Source organism: Lycorma delicatula, chromosome 9 (genome assembly GCF_047948215.1).
Source record: "Lycorma delicatula isolate Av1 chromosome 9, ASM4794821v1, whole genome shotgun sequence".
NCBI lineage: Eukaryota > Metazoa > Arthropoda > Insecta > Hemiptera > Fulgoridae > Lycorma > Lycorma delicatula.
This window is the reverse complement of record NC_134463.1, coordinates 83,500,510-83,525,155: the sequence shown is the minus strand read 5'-3', so window position 1 is coordinate 83,525,155 and position 24,646 is coordinate 83,500,510. Positions and strand designations below refer to the sequence as shown.

At 32.0% G+C, this 24,646-nt stretch overlaps 1 protein-coding gene across 1 annotated transcript in view; it reads right to left on the bottom strand.

Annotated features, from left to right (window-relative positions):
* Nucleotides 1-24,646, bottom strand: part of LOC142330555 (LHFPL tetraspan subfamily member 6 protein-like) — a 347,661-nt gene that overhangs the window by 15,361 nt on the left and 307,654 nt on the right. Inside the window, exon 5 of the mRNA XM_075375905.1 lies at nt 5,043-5,223. Coding sequence (XP_075232020.1) covers nt 5,109-5,223 — 115 coding nt within the window. The 3' untranslated portion in view covers nt 5,043-5,108. The remainder of the gene's footprint in view (nt 1-5,042; nt 5,224-24,646) is intronic.

The following is a 24,646-nucleotide window of genomic DNA, read 5'->3' as shown; positions in this document are numbered from 1 at the left end:
CCATGAAAGAAGTTGACACACAACGAATTCGACGAGTTGAAAAGTCAATTTCATATTACGAGAGATTAGCCACAACAGAAAAGAAGGTACCAAGAGAAAGTTGGAGTAGAAGCAGGAAGAAGAATATAGAGCTGGCCTGTTTTGAGGTTGAATAAAGTTGTATTTTACTTAATTTGAATTTTATTTTTGCAATTTTGTGAATTCTATGACTTTAGCACAAAAGGAACATTTTCCCGAAAACCAAATGATCAGTCAATCCCAAATTTTCAGGCATGTCTTTACATATCCATATACACATTTTAACATGAAATATTTGTTGAAAACAGTTTCTGTATGTTTTTATGCAGTTAAATTGAACAAAATTCGTTACATGTAGTACAAAAACATTTTTATTAATTTTTTAAATCAAAATTAAAAAAAATCCTTACGTTAAAATATGTACCAAGGATAGAGTAAACAACACAAATGCTGAGAAAATGTTTCTTATGTTAGTATGGGAAAAATAGGTCTAAAATAGTACTCCTGACTCCCGTTAACAAATATATTTTACGCAAAATATAAAATACTGTTTTTTCCGACCAATATTTTTACCTTTTACCCAGATTTCTCCAAAACTTTTAAAAATACAGTTCTGGGACCTATTTTTAAAATTTTTCAGGTCGGATTTCATATAAAATCACTAAATTTATCGTTTAATTTTTGCCCCAAGAATTTCAGTCTGGCTTAATTTTACCGAAGGAGCAGAAATCGGGACGAAATCTTTCGCCAGTCAATCTTCCCTAACGAAACATTTCCGATTAGTTATGTTTTTATGAAATTGCATCTTTATTATCACAATTAGAATATGTCCTGAACGTTTGTTACATTCTTTGTGAATATATATATATATATATATATTCACAAAGTACACATATTCACAAAGTATATATATATATATTATTCAGATAAGTCAAAGGTCAGCTTTGTTTGTTTATATTTGTTCTGGCTGTATTTGAAATCAAAACTGAATGTTTTTTTGCCGTATCCCGACGGCAAGTTTATGGGCCGTTTATTTTTGCGGATATAAAAAAGTGTCTGGAATGAAATATCTTGATATACTACAAATTTGGCAGATCTTTATTTGGCAACAAGATGGTGCGTCTCCTCACTGGCTGAATCACAACGCTGTAAGTGATTGGCTGAATGAAATTCTCCCCAACCGCTGGACCGATATATATACACACACATATAAATAAATAAATAAATATATATATATATCAATAATTATTTTTTACCGATATATTAAATTTAAAAATTACCAATTAAATTATTTTTACCGATGATAAATTTTTTTATTTATTTATTTACAACTTACAATTTACGTAAAATAAAAGTTACAAGTTTCATAAAATATATAATATATATGTAACGGTAAATTTGATTAATCCGGTGATTATGCAATATTACCGGTTAATATGTAAAATCGCCTCCAATGTTATAGAATTTAATATATAACAATTTATTAAATACATCGGTCATTTTACATATTCTCCATATTAAAATAACAACTCGTCTATAAGCAGTAATTATTGAATTTATTATCTAAATAATGAAAACATTACTGTTAATTAGTCGAGGTTAGCTAGTAAAGCGTGCGTAGATTATGCTTAGTAGGTTATGTTGATTCAATATGAGTTATGAGTTGATTCTCAGGTACCGACGTGTGTACAAACGTGCTTAACCTCTACTCGCCACTTGTATTACGTTTACTGTTTATTTTGTATCAGCTTCGTTCTTACCCTTTCCAGTGCTCTGGACTAATTATAAATTATTTGGAATTGTTTATTTACTTCTGTATCGTCGCGTTGCCAAGGGCTTTTATTACCGCGGATTTTATTAGGTTTTCGGGCTATAATTATATATTTTGTACTTGTAGGAACTGTTGGCTGTGCTAAGTTATTTTACTAGCTACGTTTGACTAAATTGGGTGGATTATAATCCATTAATATCAATGGATTGAGGTTCTGGAGTTTGTTTATAACAGCTGTTGTTTCTTTATCTTTTCAACTTTGAACATTTTTATTACGTGAACTTTTATAATTTTCGATCCTGAGGGCTCTGAATCTGATGGGAGTAGTAATTTTTGGGCCTTTGTGAGTGGGGAGGGGCCGATGAGAGATGGATCGTCTTGTGATTTTCCACGTAGTACCGGTGAGTCTGGGCAGCTCGTGCGAGGCATTGGTTTACCCCAGTTGAAGACCCGTAGTTCGTGTCCCGTAAAGTTCATTGAGAGGAAACGGGTCGAATCGCTAATCATTTGCTGCTTGCAGATAGACGCAAGACCGCCAGGAATACAATGCAGGACTCTAACCACCGGATGTCACCCGACGTTGCTTCCTCGAGATCAGGCAGTTCTTCTGAGGACGACGGCATGCAACTGGTCTGCGAGGTGAAAATGGAGGAGGGCGGTACCGTACCGGCAACTAAGCTCAAACTTAACCTACGAGTGGCGTGAAACCCCGAGTGCTACGGGAGGATTCGAATGGAGACTTGGCAGATGCCGGTGATGTTGACAATGCCATACAACGAAGTGGCGGAGCCAGACAGGTGACTGATTTGTACTCTGGTTTGGCCCTCGAGATTCTAGTTTATCAGATTAAGGTGTTGCGTTTGCTGGTGTGGGCAGTCAAAAAACAAAGCGAGAGATTAAGTAGTGCTCGGAGATTTTGAATAAGTTGGCAAAGGAGGTAGAGGGAGTTATGACGACGTGCAGTACTTGTGCAGCCAAATCGTTGAATCAGACATAGCCACGCAGACTTGGGGAAGTGATCGCGACCTGAAAGCTATATTGGCTCAGCCGCTGGCAGAGGATGAACTAATTGAGGCGGCGGTTGTGAACTGGACGGCAGAGGATATGAACAAGGCGCACCGTATTATGGATTTGTCAACTGTTACGGCTGACGTATGCCGCTTTTGTGACTTGTCGGGGATACGGTCCTCCAACGATCCATTGTTGTTACAGGCAGGGATCCAGCCTGATTAGGTTGAACAGGACAACTCGAAATTTTGTGGCGAGAAGATGAGCCACCAGCGGAGCGGAAGTTTTGCCTATACTTCGACTAGTCCGCTGGGGAGCAGGCCACGCCGAGGGTCATACTGAGGTTCCTGAGGAACATTCGGAGGGATACTGAACTGTAGTTCCGGTCCACGTGCTGGGTACCCCAGGGCTCTGTCTTGGGACTCCTCCTATGAAACGTAGTCTATGATGCAGTCTTTCCGGTGCATTACCCAGGAAGGGCCCTTCGCATATGCAGACGACTTGACCCTGGTTATGGTGGCGAAGACCGAGGAGGAGGTGGCTCGCGCTGCGACCTCCACTATTTCTATGATTGGGGATTGGATGGCGGGCAATGGGCTGAAGCTGTGTTGAGATAAGTCTGTTTTCGTCCCACTGGCGAGAAGTCGGCGGCTGGCGCCCATCCCAATCAAAATTGAGGGAGAGGAAGTCCAGTCGCAGGAGACCGCCCAGTACCTAGGAATGAAGCTAGGAATGACAGGCGGTCATTCACCCACCCCTCATGTCAGGGAGGTTACTGAAAAGGCTGGCCGGATGGTTCAGTTTCTAACTAGGTTGTTCTCGAACGTTGGCGGGCCCCATGATCAAAGAGGAGATTGTACGCATATGTGAATGCGATACTGCTTTATAGCGTCATTGTGTGACAGAAGGGCATAACGGTGGAGCGTAAGAGGAGGCTCCTAGAAGGGTTGCAGCGCCACATGGCCCTCAAGGTGGCATCGGCGTACGCCTCAGTTTCGGCTGAGGCGGTGCTGGTGATCACGGGGCTACCACCTCTCCAGCAAATGGCAAAGGCTTACACGTCGAGGCACCAGGGGGAGTCCAAGGAGAATACGCAGCTGTACTCCGGGAATAACAGGCAGATGGGATGCGCTCACCAAAGGCTGGTGGACGCACTGCCTGAGGATATTCAGCCGTTGGTCGCTTTTGGCTCGCACAATTCTTGACCGGCCACGGGTCTTCCGAGTCTATCTATGCGGCAGGAGGAGGGCTGAGGTCCCCGATACCCCGTAACACGGGGTATTCCAGTACCAGCGATGGGAGGAAGACCGTCACACTTGTACATCTGTCACCGGGCCACTCAGTGTGAACAACATTGTCGGTACCATGCTGCGGAACTCTTCGAGTTTCAACATGATTGCGGAATTTGTGGCAGGGATCCTGTAGGTGAAGGATCAGGAGGAGAGGGGTGAGAGATAGCCCCCTGCCAAGCTGCCATTCGTCCGTGCATGCACGGGTGGGCGGTAGTGATGAGGCACGGAGACTCCTGAACCTCCGCGCTAAGAAGATAGAGTCCCGGCGAAGATGCCTCTTCCGGGTGCCCCCGTTATAGGCAGTGGCGTAAAGACCGGATCCTGGCTTCCTGGTGGGTCCAGGAACGACATATTTGGGCCTGGTTACCCTACCCTGAAGAATAGAGGCTGAGCATGAAGAAAAGATCCTACTGGCGGGCCGACCTGTCATGCCAGACGTAAAGCTGGTAGACTGGGAGACCCTTTAGAGTACTGGACACTCCCCTGGGTTGAGTTATACTTAATTGTGAGTCCAGCTCGGGGGAGTGGGGGGAAAAAAATTATGTCGATTCAGTGTACTGACAAAACTAAGTCATACACATAAATCATATATATCAATATAACCTAGCCAAACATAACCTTCGCTTGCTAACCTCGTTTAATTAACGTTAAATATACAAATTATATATGTTACCACGATTAATCAAATTAAACGACAATTATACACTATTACCGGATTAATACCTGTGCATAATTACTGTAACATATATAAATCTTCTTACAATATCAGTCAATCACATAACAATTATTCTAATAACCCGAAAATATAATTATAATTTAATTTTAATCTATTTTTTAATGTTAGTAAATTGTTAATCCTCCACCATTAAAACTACCCTTACCATCACCATATTTATTTTTATTAAAATCACTACCAGCACCAAAGTCACCAGTATAAAAGAGTAATACGTTACGGTAGTTCATAATGATGCAGGTTGTGGCAGTTGCTAATCGGGGCGTAACATCCCCGCACTGTACACTCAAATACGGAATGAACCAGGAGTCACTCTTGATGAACAGAAGCTTAATCCAAAACATATGATTAGTAGAAATACCGATATTCCCAATAAGTAAACAGACCATGATAGTTGACAACTTCCTGAAACATATATAAAAATAAATAAATTGCAAATCTCTATATATGAAAAATAGCAGTTCGTCGTTTACCGGAAAGTATCGAATTTTCACCCGGTTCAGATTTGTTACTAAATAATTAATACATTCATTAAATAATAATTAAATAATTTCAATACATTCATCAACTAAAAGGTTTTAAGTTTATATGGCTAGTCAAATCTTAAAAAAAAAAATATGTACGTAAATGAACGCATGATTATTAAAAAAGAAAACTGACGATGACTGCTTAGCAATAGAAAAGTGTACAGAAGAAAAACCAATAGAAAGGCCTACCAGGTCTACAGATCTATCTCCTCTAGATTATTATGTTTTGGGTCTACTTATAAAACACAATGTATACAAAACAAAACCTGTAAACATTGACGAAATAAAAAGGCGTGTATACAAAACAAAACCTGTAAACATTGACGAAATAAAAAGGCGTGTAATTGACGAATTTGCACGTATACCTTTCTTTTTTCTGTTTAGGCTCCGGTAACTACCGTTTAGATAATTCTTCAGAGGATGAATGAAGATGATATGTATGAGTGTAAATGAAGTGTAGTCTTGTACATTCTCACTTCGGCCATTCCTGAGGTGCGTGGTTAATTGAAACACAACCACCAAAGAACACCTGTATCCACGATCTAGTATTCAAATCCGTGTAAAAATAACTGGCTTTACTAGGACTTGAACGCTGTAACTCTCGACTTCCAAATCAGCTGATTTGGGAAGACACGTTAACCACTAGACCAACCCGGTGGGTCTTGCACGTACACCATCAAACATGATAGTTACATACAAATATTACTATACTAAAGGTTTGCGCACTGATAAGCTGTAGAAGGGAAGCATTATGAACATTTCTTGTAGAAAAATATGCTTGCAAAATTTCTTCTTTAGGACCGATAACATTTAACAAAATTTTTAAATTAAATACTGTGTTAATTAAAGCAAATAATATCAGTAGAGCTAGCCATTTAATTTGGAGGATTTTTTCTGCAAATTAATAGTTACTGCGTTATTATTATTAGTGACATTTATTATAATTAAGAGCTCGTATTTAATGTTTGGGGAAGTAATTTCAGCATTAACTTCTATGTTAAGTACTGTTTATCTTTCTTAGCTTCATTTTTTTATTATATGTTGAAGCGTTTCATAACCACTCCATTATCAAAACTTTTAAATTTCTTTTAATCTATATATAGCGTTTAATCAACGTCCCTCCCTATACTTGACGTCACGCGCCTTATCTGGCCTTCTTCTTGTTTATTGATTATTAATGGTAATACTTATCTTTTAACTTCATTTATTTATTTTCTGTTTTCAAAAAATTGAGGTTATTGAAAAGGATAAACGCTTGATTGTTGATTTGTTCGATTATTAACGTTTTATTGTTACTTTTTAATTAAAGGAATTTTAGATTTACTAAAATATTCATTCTTCTCCTTTAACACATGTAATAAAAAAAATTTAAAAAATTAAACAGTATTTAACTTAGAAATTATAGTGTTCTTAGCAGAAAAGATAATAGGAATTATTACCATAAAATATGTTTTTTATTAGATGTAATTTTAAAGGTAAAACAAAACAGTTATGGGGCGTTTTACTTTGGTTTATTACTACAACGATATTTCCTTTTTTTTTGCCAAACTTTTATTGTTTAATACTAAACAACAAAAAAAACATTAAGAAATGGTTTTTACCACAATTTTTCTCATAAAACTTTACATTAAAATCATGTCCAACTTTCTATTTAAAGCTATTTAAAAAAAAAGTTTGATTCATTAGGCGGATCCAAGATGGCAGACAAACATTTCAAACCTCCAATTTGTAACTATGTAGGACTTTTTTTTACCTTCTGGTAAGGTTTTTTTACCTTCCATAGTTTAATATCACGATATATCTATATATATAAAAATGTTAAGTTCGTTTGTGTACGGTTTCAAAAACTCAAAATGTTCTGCACCGATTGAGCTCAAATTTTAGAACGATATATAACCCGCATCAAAAATTGTTTTCATCTATTTTTAATAAATCTATCTATCTAATTTTAATTTCTACATTTTTAATTTGGCAATGTAAACAAAGGAATACCAATCAGATCAATGCAAGATGGCCGCTGTCAAACACAACAACCAATCACAAAGAGCCCGTATGGCCGTTGCCAATGTAAACAAAATCACAACTGATTAAGTAACAAATTTCTTTGAATTATATTTAACTGCTAAAACTTCTGTATTTTATTAAAAAAAAAACAAAAAAACACCAAAACAAAAAGAAAAGCCACCAAGAAAGATGACTTAAAGTAAATAAATTAAAACACCCAACTTTCTTATAGCCCAGATAGACTTAAGAGTATGCAAACAAAATTTTTCTAAATTGACCTGCGGGGTTTTGTTTTCTTTGGAGACCGTAATTCATTAGTAGATTCATACTCGAGAATCACGTTGTACAATGAAGCAGCACAACTTCTACTTACGTTAGCAGTTTTTTAACATCTGAAATCAACGCCGTTTGATTATTCTGTAATTTGTAAGCATTACTCTGCTTTTGTAAGCATTTAAAATGAAGTTTTTTTCGCAAGACTTAAGGGCTTTTTTTCGCAGCCCACAAATCTTTATATATAAAAATGTTAAGTTCGTTTGTGTACTCTTCAAAAACTCAAAATGTTCTGCACCGATTGAGCTCAAATTTTAGCACGATATATAACCCGCATCAAAGATTGTTTTATCTATTTTCGCATCAGTCACATACCCACGACCGCGAGAAAACAGTTTTTTTAACGGTTAGCTGTGTACAAGTGACCGCGCCATCTGCCGGAAGCGAGTGGAACACTCGCCATACTAGCTAACGACAACCGCAGTCACATGTAAAACAATACCTGTTTCCAATTTCATTGTTTATTAACAAAAAAAAAAAAAACGTATCCACTTGCATCTGATTCAGATTATTATACAATCTGAATTAAATATTCACTTTAATCGAGGTACTTTTGTGTGATCGTGTCGTGATTGAGCTGCGCCTTTCACCGAATTTATTACAAAACGACCAACAGTGGGATATATGTATTAATGACGGGTGCAACACTGCACATCCACACCAAATTCGCGCTTTATTCGCAATTATATTGACCGCTTGCTTCCCTTCATCTCCACAGAGTTATGGGAAAGATATCGATCGCATATGGCTAAGAATATTTTGCATAGAGTACGCCTAGAAAATACCAATATGACCATGGAATTTACAGAAGGCATTTACAACGAAGCATTGATAAATATTGAAGATATTTATCAAGTGCTTAGCTATTGCAAATAAAGTTCTTAGTCAATGCCAGCACCCACCCGAACTGCGACTGCTTCATTTGATGTGGATTTACGCCGTGAACAGAGTTACAACATTGGTGATCTTCAGTCATATGTTCAATCAAACATTCCCAAATTAACGCGTGAACAGAAAGGAATTTATGATCGCATAATGCAAATGATAAATGACGGAGTTGGGGGGACCTTCTTCTTGGATGCACCAGGAGGAACTGGGAAAACATTCCTCATTAGACTGATTCTAGCAACGGTTCAATCAAAAAATGACAATTATCCTGTTGCGGAATATTAATCAGCCAAAACTCTGCAACGGCACGCGACTTGCAGTTAAGAAATTGATAGTGGAGGCAACGATTTTAACGGGACCTTTCAAAGGTGAAGATGTCCTCATTCCTTGAATACCCATAATCCCGACTGATACACCATTTTAATTTAAAAGATTGCAATTCCCAATTCGATTGGCATTTGCAATCACAATCAATAAAGCTCAAGGTCAATCTTTAGAATTGTGTGGTTTAGATTTAGATGCGGATTGGTTCTCACATGGGCAACTGTATGTTGCATGTTCCCGAGTCGGCAAACCAGATAGCCTTTATATCTACGCAGACAGTGGAAAAACAAAAAATATTGTATATCCTCAAGTATTGCAAAATTAAACTTCTATGAAACGTATGCTTTGTTTTGTTTCTCATTTCTCATCCATGCAACCACAATGTGCCACAGCGAAGCGTGGAGGGTAGAGCTAGTATATATATAGAATATTAGTTATTTACCTTAATTAAATTATAATTGTTATAACAACTCATTAATTAACAATATTTTAATACTGGTTCATTTTGTATAATTAAGACGTTAAAATAATTTACTTGAACAATAGCACGGTAATAAGTTACCAATATCTCAATTTTTTTTATAACAAAACTTAAGCGTTATAAAAGTTTTAAACTTTAGTTAAAAAGAAAAGAAAATAAGTAACTTAGTTAAAACATTATAAAGGAAAAAAGTAAGTGATACAGAAACTGAAAAGTAGAGAAAAAGAGAGCGAGAAAAGATTATGAGTAAAAAAAAGAGAAAAAAGAACCTAATGTCTCTTCTTGTTTTCCACCTTCACTCCTAGTTTTTTCTTCCTTTTCTAATTTTACTCTTATAAAGAACAGCTCCAGAAATTTAGTTACGACAAAGTGTAATTTCAAATAGCACGAGAAGAATATTATTACTTAGATATGAATATAGTGGGAAAAAAAACAATGAAAAAGATACGTAAAAAAATTTTATTCATATTAAACAATAATCCAGGATAATGTATGCAAATATGTACAATGGGAAGCATTATTAAAAACACTACCTCTTTTTAATTTTGCTACAGAAGGAGAACTAATCTTTTGCCCTAAAAAAATAAATATAAGAAAAAAAATTCTCCCAAGAATTGATTGCAAAAAATAAAAATCATAAACTAAATGCGCATTTCAAATTGTTAACGAGCATCGTCAGTTGATGCAGAAAAATGTCAAAAATATATATAAGTACTTAGACGAAATTGAAAACAGATATTTAATACAACTCGCTACCAATTAGGAATTTGTAACAATACAACAGGAATCTCTAATTAAAAATATCTATTAGTCATCCACAACCTACCATTGAGTACAGTTTTGGGAAGTTGTAGTGACCTAGACAGAGAGAAAATGAAGTAGTCGTTTAAACCGTAATATGTTGCAGAAAATAAATATAAAAAAAATATGTACAAAACATACAGAAATTAATTATATTCACGTAATAAAGAATATAAAATTCATATATATTAATAATTAGCATCCTACGGTAGCTTTGTCAGCGCTATCAATTGCGTTTCCCATCCCAGTTAATTTTTTTAATTTTTGTTCTATGTTTTTTATTCAAGTAACCGTTGGCAGGTACATATTTCGCATCGTACATACAGTAACAGTGTATGTGTTGGTTGAGCTGCTGCGTCGTACACCGTCAACCCCCTAAAAATATTGAAATTCAAAAAACCTGAAAATATTTTTTAGATATTTATCTGAAAATTTATTTATTCAGATATTTTTTCTGATATTTATTTGCAAGTCAAAATCTTATAATATCTCGTTTACTATAGTTCGGAAATGGGAAAATTTTGCAATCACTGTTTAACATTTTTTTTTAACTCATATTCCATTTCAAGGTCGAATTTCAGAAAATCTATAAATTGGTTTTTAGATATTCACATAAAGATTAAATACATCAATATTCTTTATTTGTTACCTATTAAAAAAATAGCGGGGGTTTCCAAAAAAAATAATTTAACCATTTTAAATCGGAATTTCCAAAAATCGAGACTTTTTTTTAGATATTTATCTGAAGATTACACACACCAGAAATTAAGATAATATCTCTATTTGTTAACGAGAAATTAGAAAAAAATAGTAAATTACATTGTTACTCCATTTTAACCCTTTAAACTGGGAATTTCAAAAACATCGTTCTTAGTCACACTCCCGAGAAAATAATAATAAATTGCGAAATTTTCGGTGAAATCGGTTAAGTCTTTTTTGAATTATTGAGGCACACACACAAAGCGAAGATTGTCTTTTATTTATATAGATAGAGAGATAAAGGCCCAATTGTTTGTTACGATTATGGAAACACGCTGTAATAATTATAAAAATTTATTCTGGGTTACCTAATTATTTATAGTAGATACTTCACTTATTAACAACGAATACCTTCATAGACAACATCCATAGAATCAGGAAGATAAACAAATATTCCTAAGCATCGTACTAAAAGAACCAATGAAGCTGGGCTACTTCATACAGAGAAAATGACAATTCTTTATAATATAAGACATTAGTAAACCAACACTGGTTATATCACTAACAATATTTCCTTTAAGTACCGGTACTTAAGGAGCAAATATAACATCCTGAAAGAACCACTGATCACTAAGGGAACTCAGATTCCAGAAACTAAATTGGGATTTATAATTAAAAGACCAATTCATCAAAGAAATCTATATGTCAAAAACGGAAAAATACGTTTCTGAACAGCTACAATTAAATAGAAATGTAGTTTCTATTGTAATTCTATATTTGGGCATAAATTCATGCAGTGGATTAAACATTGTATGTAGATAAAAGTTCGATCTAAAATCTTGAAACAAGTGACAGATCCATAAAAGCTGACCAAAATTACTTCTTGCTTTGGATGCTGTTCGAAGAACATTTTCATTAAAGTGTAGTTTATAATCTATCCAAACACTCAAGTCCATAACTACATCTTCTCTACATATTTGATATTATTGACCATCCCTAATAAAATATATTTAACTTTCAATTTTTTTCTGGAGTACATTACAGCTGTTCAAACATGTGCCTTTTATGCACCTTTCAGTATTCGAAGCTGGTTCAATAATATTTTCAAAGCAATACCCTTTACTGTGATTAATTATATTTTTATTGTACTAGAATTAGATAATTTTATTTTTTTTTGTTTTATAATATTAATAACTTTCATATTGTTAGTTTATTATTATTATTATGTATTCACAGTTTAAATTACATTTTATAATATGATTGAAATCTTTTTATATACATTTACTTTAACACTTTATAAGAGGTGAATTATTTTAATATATTTAAAAACTTATTAGTTTTACATCTTAAGAACCGAATTGTTTACTATATAACATTTTGTATTAGACTATAAAGCTTTAATAATTAGATAAAAAGAAGTATATTTTTACAATAGATATAATATGCATTTCTTCTTATTATAAAACATCTGTAGAACTAGATTAACATAGTTTTCTTACATAAGTAAGAAAAAAGAGTTATATAATTTGTTTTCATAAATGAGAACATGAGAGTGAACAACAACAGTTATTTTTTTCTAGATTAAGGGATATTCTATTAAAACCATTGATGTATTCTATTAATGTCACTGCAAAATCAAATAATCATCTTTACAATTGACTTAGTGCAAATTCTGACATCGTCCGGAAACAATAGTATCCTAGTAGAAATAAAGGCGGCGATATCATTTATTTAAAGCATAAAAAACAGAGGAACCAAATTAGAGCTGAGGAACACCAGATGGAGAAATTTATGTACTAGAAATCTTTCTCAACATCTTTATACTATAAACATTCGCTCTAAAAGTTAGGACCTTAGCCAACTTAACATACTACCTTATGTACCAAAAAGTGTTAGTTTTTGCAAAAGTAAATAATAAAGTACTTTGCCAAAGGCCTTCTGGAAGTTGAAATACACAACAAAAAATTATTTCCTACCCACCTCAGACCCTATAAATGATAAAATATTATTAGCATTAGTTAGGGTTGATCTCATAGACACAAAACCATCTGATAAGGCAAGATACTATGAGACAGAGTTGAATATAAATATTGGTGGAAAATTTTTGAAAAGAATTTTGGTATCATATTTAGTGTTAATACAGGTCTCCAGTTCAAAATTAAATGGATATCTTTGTTTTTAGGAACAGGGAAAACAAGAGCTTTCTTTCAACAACTGCGAAAAATTCCACTTGTTAAATTGAAATTAAACATCTATTGCGATACTGGAGCAATAAAATCAACCATATCTTTGATTTTAAACTGTGGAATACAATTAACACCACTTCTAGGTCTAAGAGATTTGGTGGCCATTAATACTTCCTCAAAAAAAAGTAATCTCCATCACAGTCTATACTATACGAGAGATTTCTTCTGAAATACAGAAAGAGATTAAGGTCTAAATTTTTTCTTATAATTCTTCTGCATCAGTAATTTTTCTTTTTTCCATTTTTATTGGTCTCATCCCCACAATTTTCATTTAAAAAGAACTTAAAATTTTTTAACAAATTGTTTGGTCTACTACATCTTAGACCACAATCTGCAGCTTCAGCTGTAGAAATTTTCCCCCCTTTTAAAATATTTCAGCTTGATTTTGATACTCTAAAAACATTTGATAATGAATATGACGCTCAGTTTTTTTTTAATATCTTCTATGCTCAATGTTTTTTTGATTTTAACATCCGCATCAGTCTCATGAAAACTATACAGGAAACCTCTTGAGCAGCGACCTTTAATGAAGAATATGATTTTTCTTAAAGTTATAGATCAATTCACCAAAACAAAAAGCAACTATATTAATGTCAGCAGAAGAAAAATACACCATTTCAGTCCTATTGACTAACAGATTCGGCTAGTCACCTCAATAAAAATTATGCCAAGATTAAGCCTCTTAGAATTTGATGAAATTACTTCCTCAGTTGTTATGTAAATGCCAAGGGGATCATCTTTAATATTAGAAAACACAATATCAAGAACAGTTTTAACACCCTTAGGAACATAATTAAAACTGTTTCACATCAAGGTCATCCATGATACTAAATAAAACTCTAGCTTACTTTTTAGCATAAAAATGAGCATTAGCTCAATTCAATAGATCAGTTTATCTATTCAATAACAGGTGCATTAAAATTCCAATGACCATCAAAGAATAAAAAATTGCATCAATCTGTTTAGTTACCATATTAAAGTATGATTAAAATAAAATTAGAAGGGTATTCAGGACTAAAATAATGATTATGCTACAATAGATTACTTCCATCTCTCATTTCCAATTCAATCAGACACACATTCAGGTGTGAATTCTAAAATCGCTTCTACGAGAGCTCTGAATGAATATAGAACTGCAGCCAGGGAACCACTACTATATCTCTTTCCAGAATTATCGACTTGATGATCGGTTTTGTACACCACAAAATTGATTAGAAGATAATCAGAAAACACATAACTGTCATTAAAGAAAGACTCAATGGCAGCAATGATGACAAAAGGAATATTGCTAAAGACAAGAAAAATTCATCTCATTTTATGTGAATTCTTCTTACATTTTGATCTGAGATATTACTTGGAGCAATTTGAAAGTCATTAATGAGACAAGTGCCAACCTCCTCTGATTTCTTAATGTTACTACCAAACAAAACCTAGTTAGGTTTCAACAAACTATGGAATGAAAGGAAAAACACTCAGAATGGCATACCTCGAATCCAAAACCTTTTAAAATTTCATTCATCCACCTCAACATAAAGATCAAAGCTATAATTTGGTCTTTTTGTAGCCAACTTAAATGTACTTCACCTCTTAACTGAAGTTGATTCAACGATGTTCTTTTCAATCTAATTATCTGCAGTAGTAGTAGGGGTAAACCCCTAGGAAAAGTAAATTGTGGTCAAGATTTGTCCTGTAATAATGTATGGTTCTTCAACTGGTCGTGCTCCGATTAATGTAAGTAGAATAAATGTATTTACTATAGTTCAAAACATTATTTTATTTATTGGGTAGAATGATCTTGTTTGAAATTTTATTTTTATTGAGAATGGTATTGATATAATAATTATAATTGATATTATTAGGGCTACTACTCCTCCTAATTTTCTAGGGATAGATCGTAGAATTGCGTATGCGAAAAGAAAATATCATTCAGGTTGAATGTGAGGAGGTGTTCTTAGTGGGTTTGCTGGTGTAAAATTTTCTGGATCTATAGTGAGGAATCAGGGTTTACTACAGTAGGCAGTAGTAGGGGTAAACCAGGGTTTACCCTGAATTTAGCCTAGGACTAAAAATAAGGCTTTTTTTTCGTTTTTATCATGTGAAATATTTTTTACTACTACCAATTATAGCTTTTATCTTACTAATTTTCTTTTTTTTTCATGCCTTACTATGCAATTTAACAATTATTCAATCTTTATCATTCATCTCTCCATTGTCACTTGCCTCCTCCATAATACAAGATGCAGTTTTTAACTATTTAACTGCAGATTTTACTGCAGTAACCAATACACCATTCTCAGACTTATTGACATCTTGACCTTTCTTCAATGTTTTGATACTTCAGCCAAACATTTTATTTTTCTTATTAACCTTTTTCTTATTTTCAAAAAGCTTTTTTTGGTTATTATTTTTTTATCACAATTATTTTTTGTTCCTAGGGTATCAATTAGTTGGTTAGTTCATTCATGTCTGTTAAAACATTTCAGATCGGATATTTCAGGAGTCAAACTACAGACCTTGTTAGCAAATAAAGATATGACATTTTTCATATCAGTCATTAATACAAATAAATAATTTACTAATATCCTTTTCTGAACAAGAGTCAACATTCAAAACCTTTGTCTTTTGCCAGCTTTTACCAGTGAGGGCCAAGATTTAGAATAAATATTTTGAAACAAAATATCAGAATGGGCAGAGACAATATGAACAAGTAGAATTATGCTATAATTTAAAGGAGCCGTATGTATAGTACAATCTATCGGAGTATAACCACCCATCCACTGGAGTATAATCATCTTTGAGTAAATTAACGAATACAGAAATATTTAGATATACGATCAACCATATAAAAAATAGAATCGATCAACTCAATTTACAACAAGATGGATGAATAATCCTACTGCATTGGCCTTTATAGGGCTAGCGTTTTTGCTTCCCAGTAAAAGCTTTCTGATACAAAAAGCAAATCAAATTCTTTGCGGCAGCCATCGTGTCAACAAACACTAGTTAATAATCAAAATTAAAAACTCACACTTCAATCGATCATCTACTAAAAATAAAAATCATGCAAGAGAATCTGTTGCATGATTTATGCAACATTTTTATTTTATTTAAAATACATAAAAATAAAAATTTTAACTCTTGACGAAGGGAAAACTTTCCAGACCTGCTAAAGAACTGAAAATACTGGTTGATCTCACGATCTACCTTCACCAGAAAAGATGTTGAAGAAGCCTACTAGATGGAAAAAGTAGTAGCAAGATGGTAAACCACCATTTATAGGAAGAAGACAGGTCAACTTGTATCAACTGTTGGTCCTTTTGGCCTCATCAGAGTATATTCTACAGGGTAAAACTATTTCAGGAACGTTGCCCGGCCTTGACCGGCAAACTACACGTTTCCCGCAAAAGCGGTCTTGGCACACTTAAAGGTGTAGTTTGCCTAACTTGGAGGAAGGATATTTCCACTGTATTAAATGTGTTAAATGGTCACAGTATTTGTCCTAGAAATAGAAAGTGAAATAATAATTATAATAATGAAAAAATACTGAATAAAGAAACTTAAAAAATAAATAAAAGGTATTTATATATTATAACAGCGCCACTATGGTTGCAAGGTTATATATAATAGGTTTGCAAATTTATTATCGCTGTTGGAATTTGTTAGGAATTACGTAGAAACACAAAACTAGAAACTGAATTGTTTATTCAAATTGACCTAACCTAACCTAACCTGCAAAAATCTAATAGCTTCCTCTTCACAACGTGGGTGATCCCAAATTCTAAGTGCACACATTTTAATTATAAGTTCACCATTAACTTTAACGAATATTTTATTTTATCGTGTTGAAATCGAACGTAGTTATTTAACTCGTCACCGGTCGTGCTGGTTATAACCTCCCAACGATAGTGGCGCCATTATAATACAGAGGTACCAAATATAAAAAAAGGGATTCCCAGAGAAAAAACCAAAAGAAATCAGAACTCACTGGAACAGAAGAAAGAATAATGAGAATAAACACAATGTCCAATTTTTGAAGAAAATGAACAATAACAAACTTTTATGAGTTATTTCTCATGGTCCACAGATCAAGATATCATTAGGTTGCTGACAGAAAATATAAGGATAAGAGTTAAAAAGTGTATCGATGTCAGTAGTGGAATTTTCAAACATTTGTAGTAAATTAATACAGTATAAATCACAGTGAGTATTTTTTTTAACGTAGATTAAATGTCCAAAAGCTCTATAGTCATTCAGGTTTACAAAAAGGTTGTTAAAGAGAGGTAGAAAACTACCGACTAAGTGACCTATTAAAAGAAATATACAGCAGTATAATTATATAGGGAAAAATTTATCAGTTTTGCTTTTAGATATATAAAAAGCATTTGATACTGTTAGTAAAAAAATCCTTTTTTGTAAAATGGAAAAAGTAGGGATTAGGGATGGCGCGTTAACCTGGTTTGGAATTCATCTGTCAAATTGTCTATAATGTGATACAAAGGGTGACAATTTAAATGATTGGACTGTGTCAAGTGGTACTACACAGGATACTGTCCTCTAATATTACTTATGTAATGAAAATTTCAGACGGAAATGTCTCTTTTTTTTAGATATTACTGCCGTAGAATATAGCTGCGATAAATGGGAAAATTGGTTCTACAATAATAAAGTAGTTCTTAGCACAAGTAGATCTAATTTTATTTATTTTATAAATAGGGAGGAATCAACCTTCACTGTAAAGGATCATAAATATTCTTGCTCGTGCAATACTATTTGTGTATGTGAATCTATAAGGAAAACTAATTCCACTAAATATTTAGGTCTAATTATAGATTCTGAATTAAGCTGGAAGCCTTACATACTGAAATAAAGGAAAGGACAGAATAAAGGATACTCATGTAAATTATACAAGTTACAACATTACTGCAATCAAAAACGGTTGGTTTGTATATATAATGCGGTTATTAAATTTAGAATTTAATCTGGATTCAAATATAGGAAAGGCACTTATAAATCTCAATTAGCAAGTGTGAGAAAAAAATAATTCGAATTATGGATTTCAGAGCTGTTTCAACCCTCTCTTCAGGTTTTCAAAAAGCTTAACATTTTACCCATAAAGAATCCTTCCTATACATATACAAAGTATTAAGAGTATTTTTCGATAGTTGTAAAAATCATAAAATAAATAATGTGTACAATACAAGAAGTATGAATGCAAATCCCGGCTGAATTTAAAGAACGGTTTCGAAAATCATTTATCTATTTCTACTTAAAATTTATAACATGTTAAACAATAGTATAAAGCGTATAACTATTGAAAATATCTTCATTAAAGAGGGGAAGGAATTGGATGCCAGTATTCAGGATGCGATTGTTTTTCTTTCTAAATTAGAATGAATAAAATTAAAATAGTGTTTACATTTACAATATGATCAAGATTTTCTCTACTACTGCTGATGAATCGAACCACTCACCGCCTTATATGTAATGATTAATAATAAGAACTAGACTCGATGTGACAAATTTTACATTAATTGTATTTATATTAGGCTATATTTTAAGATTCATTTATTCATTATTATCTTGGGCACTGGAACTTTAATGTTGCTATAGCCATTCAGAGAATGGCACTTTGTATATCTATATAAATAAAAATGTAAATGTCCGTTTCTTAAAAATATTAAATCTCCAAAATTACTTTACCGATTGAAATTTGATACACGTTGCATTCGAATACTCGCGTGTTTTTATGTACCTACTATTTATATACCTAAGATGTCATACCTGTGACAGGTAAGAACATGCTTATTTTGAAAAACATCTGTTGGACGTAAAAGCAACACACCCTGTACTAAATATTTTACGATTCCATTTAAACGTTTCCGATATATGTGTTCGCTGTAGACTAAAAAACTACTGGATCGATTTACGCGTGGGGAAAAAGGAAGAAAGGGAAAATCAGAAAAGGGAAAGAGGGAAAACTCGGAAAAGGTAATAGGGAAGAAGGTAAAAAGGGAAGAAGAGGAAAATGGAAAACGAAACAGGAAAGGGGAACGAAGAAAGAATAAAAGGGGAAAGGGGTGAATGGGAAGGGGGAAAGGGAAACGAGGAAAATATAAATGGGGGAAGGGAAGGGGAAATGGAACGAAAATTAGAAATGGAAGGAGGGAAATGGGGGTAAAAATGAAAATTGGAAAAGGAAAATAGCGAAAAGGGGGAAAGGGGAAAAGATGAAAGAGGGAAGAAAAAGAACAAAGGGAGAAAGGGTAAGAGAAAAAAGGGAAAGATTAAATTTGGTGAAGTTCCGTAATGCTCATTTTGTTAATGTTTTATCAAACTTTCAATTTTGTTTATTTAATCTATATATATATATATATATATATATATATATATTGAGTTTATATATAACTCAAATCTAGCAATAGTGAAGCATTGCTTGGTCTGTTATTCTGTTTATAAAATTAATAGTGGATTAAGTTTGAATTTGAAAACTATTTTAATTTTTCGAACATCTAAACAACTAAATCAGTTGTAAAACTACTGTTTTTAATTTTTACAAATTCATAACATTTTTTTGTTAAGTTTTATTTTGTTTTTAATAATAAAAATCGAACTTTTTTTTCATAAATTTTATTACATTAATTTTCTTTAAATTAAATTCTCTACAAGTTTTGATAATAAAATTTACATATTTATTAGTTATTTAAGAAAGTTGTACTTTCAAACTTAAAAAAACGTGTTTTTCATCATTGAGTTTTTTGTTTTACGTTGAATAACATAAAAAATACGGGAAGTACAGTTCTGGGACCTATTTTATTCGATTTTTTTTTAAAAATCAATAAACATAACAAGCCATCATGGTTATCCATTATGTAACACATTAAAATTTTTGGTGTGACCTCAATTCAACGGCAGAACTGAAAACCGGGAGAAATTCTTTTCTAGCCGTAATTCGATAATAAAGCGTTTTTGGACAAAATATTTGTAAGAACCTTTTCCTTATTTCAAGCTTTACAATCCGTTTGCAAATTATTTTACTTTCCTTCTAAATCATTCAAATATTTATAAGGAGACTTTATAACCCCCCAAGCTACGATTTTTTGACTTCCAACACCATCCAAAATAATATTCATAAATTCAATTAAATTAATTTAAAGAAAAATTATTTAAAATAAACCTTTTCAAATAACATGTTTGTATTACATTTCTAGAGTTCTCAAATTTGCATTACCTAGGTGTAATTAATTCCCCTTCAGGCTAACTATGATAGTCATTTCCGCGGAAGTAGGAATCATAGAAAACTTACATTTTTTTAATATAATCAATAATTTATATCTAGTGATTTGGTTTTTTCCTATACGTTAATTAGATTCATAGGATTCCCTACTTCATTAGAAAGCTTTTTATGAAATTTTAATAAAAATATAATAATTAAAATTTATATTTTAATTATTACTTCATTTAATAATTTTTTTTAAATAAATTACTAGCTCCTAGTCATTCATTAGCTTCGCTCGCGCTATATGGTTACTTGCGTTTCCCGTGGTGGTCAATCATTTTATTTTAAATTTATTAGTAAAGTAACCGGAGGCAGGTGCAGTCAGTCACACATACAGTAACGGTGGCATATCGCATTTCCCGTCGCTCAGTTGTTTCAGTCGAGCGGGATTGATCTGTGCGTATTCGGTCGCTTTCTAAACGTATTTCCCGTCGCTCTGTTGTTTCAGTCGAACGGCATTGGGCTGTGTGTATTCGGTCGCTTTCCAATCTTGACTGTCTTTCGTCTTCAGTCTCTGCCGCAGGAACAGTTTTCATCATACGTGCTTTTTTTTTGTATTTCTCCCGATTGAAGAATGTCTTTTAGGCGTGGTATGATGTTTTGAAAAAAGATCACAGAATTTAAAAGATTGCAGTTAAATACTTTACACACTTTAAATTAGTAACACACACACAATGATAAACAGATGCAGCTATTTATTTATGTTTTTAAAAAAGCTATAAAAAATTGTAAATGAATGAATCGTAATAATTACATATGCATGTGCGCTAAATCAATTGAAACTTAGGAATAACTCTACGTTAAAAACTCAGCCCTTTTCAAAATTAATCAATTCAAAAATATGTTAGCTAAAAATTAAATTTTTCTTCAAAATCAGTCATTTTGAAAATTAAATAAGCTTTAAGGAAAAAATAAAGTGTTTTAAATTTCGTTGTAAAATTTCGTTATGTCGGAGGTCCAAAAAAATTAGCCTATGTTCACCGCAGGACTTCAAAGTGTAGGTGTGCAACATTTTAGACAAATCTGTCCGGTAGATCTCGAGTTAAGTTGGAACAGACAAACAAACAAACATTGATTTTTATATATATATAGAAGATATATTTCTACATTGCATTTAATTATTACTTTCTGATAGAGCAAAGATATGTTATGAAAATTGTTGTCAATAATTTTTTTTTGAGAAGAAGGTGTGGTAGTATTTTCGAAGAAAAAGGCTTCTGATAAAATATTAAATGTGAAAGAAAAAACCAAAGCAGTTTAGTTAAAAAAAAACAAATTAATATATTCTGCTACTTAGATGCATTTTGTTAAACTGTTGTTAGAGTTTTAGTAAATACATAAACTTTTGAAAAAAAAATTATTTATACACATCTTGTGACCATTATAAGTAGAAAGTAGAAATAATTATTTTAAAATCAATAATTATATTCTTAATGCCATTAGAAGTCACCTATATTTCAACAAAATAATAAAATCTTCAGACATATTAATAAAAGGGAGTGTGAATTCTTTTTTGTTTTTTATATCAAACATTGACAATTATTATTGCTCTTTCTTTATCACTGAATTTCTTCCTTTACAGCTCTGCAGGATATTTTTATTGTTCTTTCTTTACCACTGAATTTCTTTCTTTCTTTCTTTACAGCTCTGCAGGATATTTTTCATTGCTTTCAATGTTTTTCTACAATTATAGTGATCAATTTAAGCCACATTCCTTTAATTTTTCCTGTATTTTCTCTGTATCATTTATATTTTATACAAAAATTGTCGGAGTATGCAGAACAATATTACGTTGGTTTATTGGCTCTGCTATTTAAATGTACCAGTTGAATTTTACTTGATATGTCCAGTTGAATGAATTAAAGTTGGGAAGAAATTACTGAATTTTACCTTTAGGTTTTATTGATCGTAATATTTTATAAAGAAAAAAAAACTGGTGGTTATATTAAAAATGTTTATTTCATTTGTATCTTTCAAAAACCTGAATAATATTATGAATTATATACAAATTTATTTTAGAAAGATCAAAGTGATATTACTTACAAACTCAATTTTGTCTTCAACTCAAAAACTGATATACAACAAAAAATATTTTCCTTTTAAATCGCAATTTTCAAAAATAAAAAAACTTAACTTCAAATAAATGAAATAATTTGAAAAAGGATGGGTAGTATATTAAGACGGTCGATAAGTTGGATAAAGAAGGAACAACGTTCTTATTTATATCATCTGTAGAATAAAAGGAAATACAACATTTGACTTACTTTCTTATTCATAAGATTTGCGCTAAAATCATTGGCGATGCAAAGCTATTTTAAATTCATTTACAAAAATAAAAAAAATAAAAACAAGAAAAGTACTAACAATATTTGCACACTTTTTCCAATTGTAAATGAACAGGCAATAAGTTTCGTGAAAGACTCGCATCTTTAAATAATAAAGTTATTTATTGAAGGAAGTATATTTTTTACTCATTATAGCTGAAATACATTTTCATTTTTTTATTACTTTCATACTCAATCTCTTTGCACCTCCCATCTCTCTCACTGTTTTGTACAGAGCAAGAGAGGATCCGGAGAGCTAATATTAAAAAATTATGTATATTTATAAATCGAAGGTGCTCAGGTTTCATATTATAATCTCTTAAAGTTTATTTCCCAATATTATTAATGAAGTTTAAAGAACTGAACAAAAGTGTTAATTAACTTTAAAAATACGATTGTGTATTTATATGTTTGACTTATAAATTTAAATGTTTTGACTTATATAGAAATATTTGAAAATAATATATATTTAGAAAAAAATATACTACGATTTTGACATCTATTATCATTCATATTTATTTCAATTCAATAAATATTTTTTATTATTAATCAAATTACATTTATTAACACTTTTAAGTTCAATTTTATTAAATCGTTATTTTATCATTATTTTATGGATATTTCCTTAATTTTTAACCGAATCTGATTTCTATGATATATTTGCATGAATTCTTTTCAGTAAACTCTTGCGTTCAGGTTCATCCGAGTTCTTAAGAAATTTTCACCGTCAGATTCATTGTATTGTATTTGATTAGGAGGCACGACTTTAAATGCCCTTTAGATGACCTTAAACACAATTTTAATGAATATATCGGAAAACACACCTACGAGGAAGTTGGGATCAAGTATAAGCTAAATGAGAGGAGAGTAGTAATATAAAATCTATCTACAAAGGGCTTGAGCAACGAAATAAACAACTCCACCCAAAGGAGTACTTTGGGTGGAGTTGTAAAAGAATAGACATTTATTCCGTTAACATTCCCTTGGGAGATCGGGTTATTATTTCTCAAGCTATAAGGAGTACACTTTTGATTAAAGATTTTTGTATAGAGCAGCTTTTCAATTCTAAACATCAAATTAAAGCTTCCTTAAAAAAAATAAAATCTTCATTCAATCCTATAACTGTGTACTGCGAGTTAAATACCCATCGAATTTTATAAACTATTCAGACTGGTTAACTTTAGGAAAGACAGCATAGGTCGATAAAAAAATGTCTTTTTATATAACAATTCTTTGAATCTTTAAAATAATATTGTACGAGTACATCTTATTTACAAGGTGTTTCACAAAGAATGTAATAAACATTTAGGTCATGTTCTGCTGTTCAAAATAAAAGAGATCTAATGTGGACAACACATGATTTCCTTGCACTCCTATTAAATTACATATAAACAATTTTGCTGCACTTCATTTAAATTTATTTCATTTGAAAGTGAGATACGATCCTCCAATCCTTTAATAAAAGTGGACAGTTACACAATTTCTAAAATATTACTTTTTATTAACATTAACTATTTATATAATTACTAATTCAACAACTGTAGCTGAAATATTAGGATAGAGTAAAAGCCTCTTGCAATAAATGTAAGTTTTATATCTATCTAATACTACGATTTTAAAAATATTGTTTATATGTAACCATCAACAAAATGAAAACAAAAACGAAACAGAAGAAGGTTACTAAATTTTATAGGGATATTTATTATGAAGTGGTCTGAAACAAATGCATATATAAAAATGTAATACGATTCTAAATTATAATTTTCAATTAATATTAAGTAATCAGATATTTCACCAGATCTGATATGACTTCCTTGTACGCCTATTTATTCATCTTATTTTCTATTGTTATTATTGAATTATTACTTATTGTAAATTTTTTTTACAATCAAAGATTAATAATTATTGTTAAATAAATATA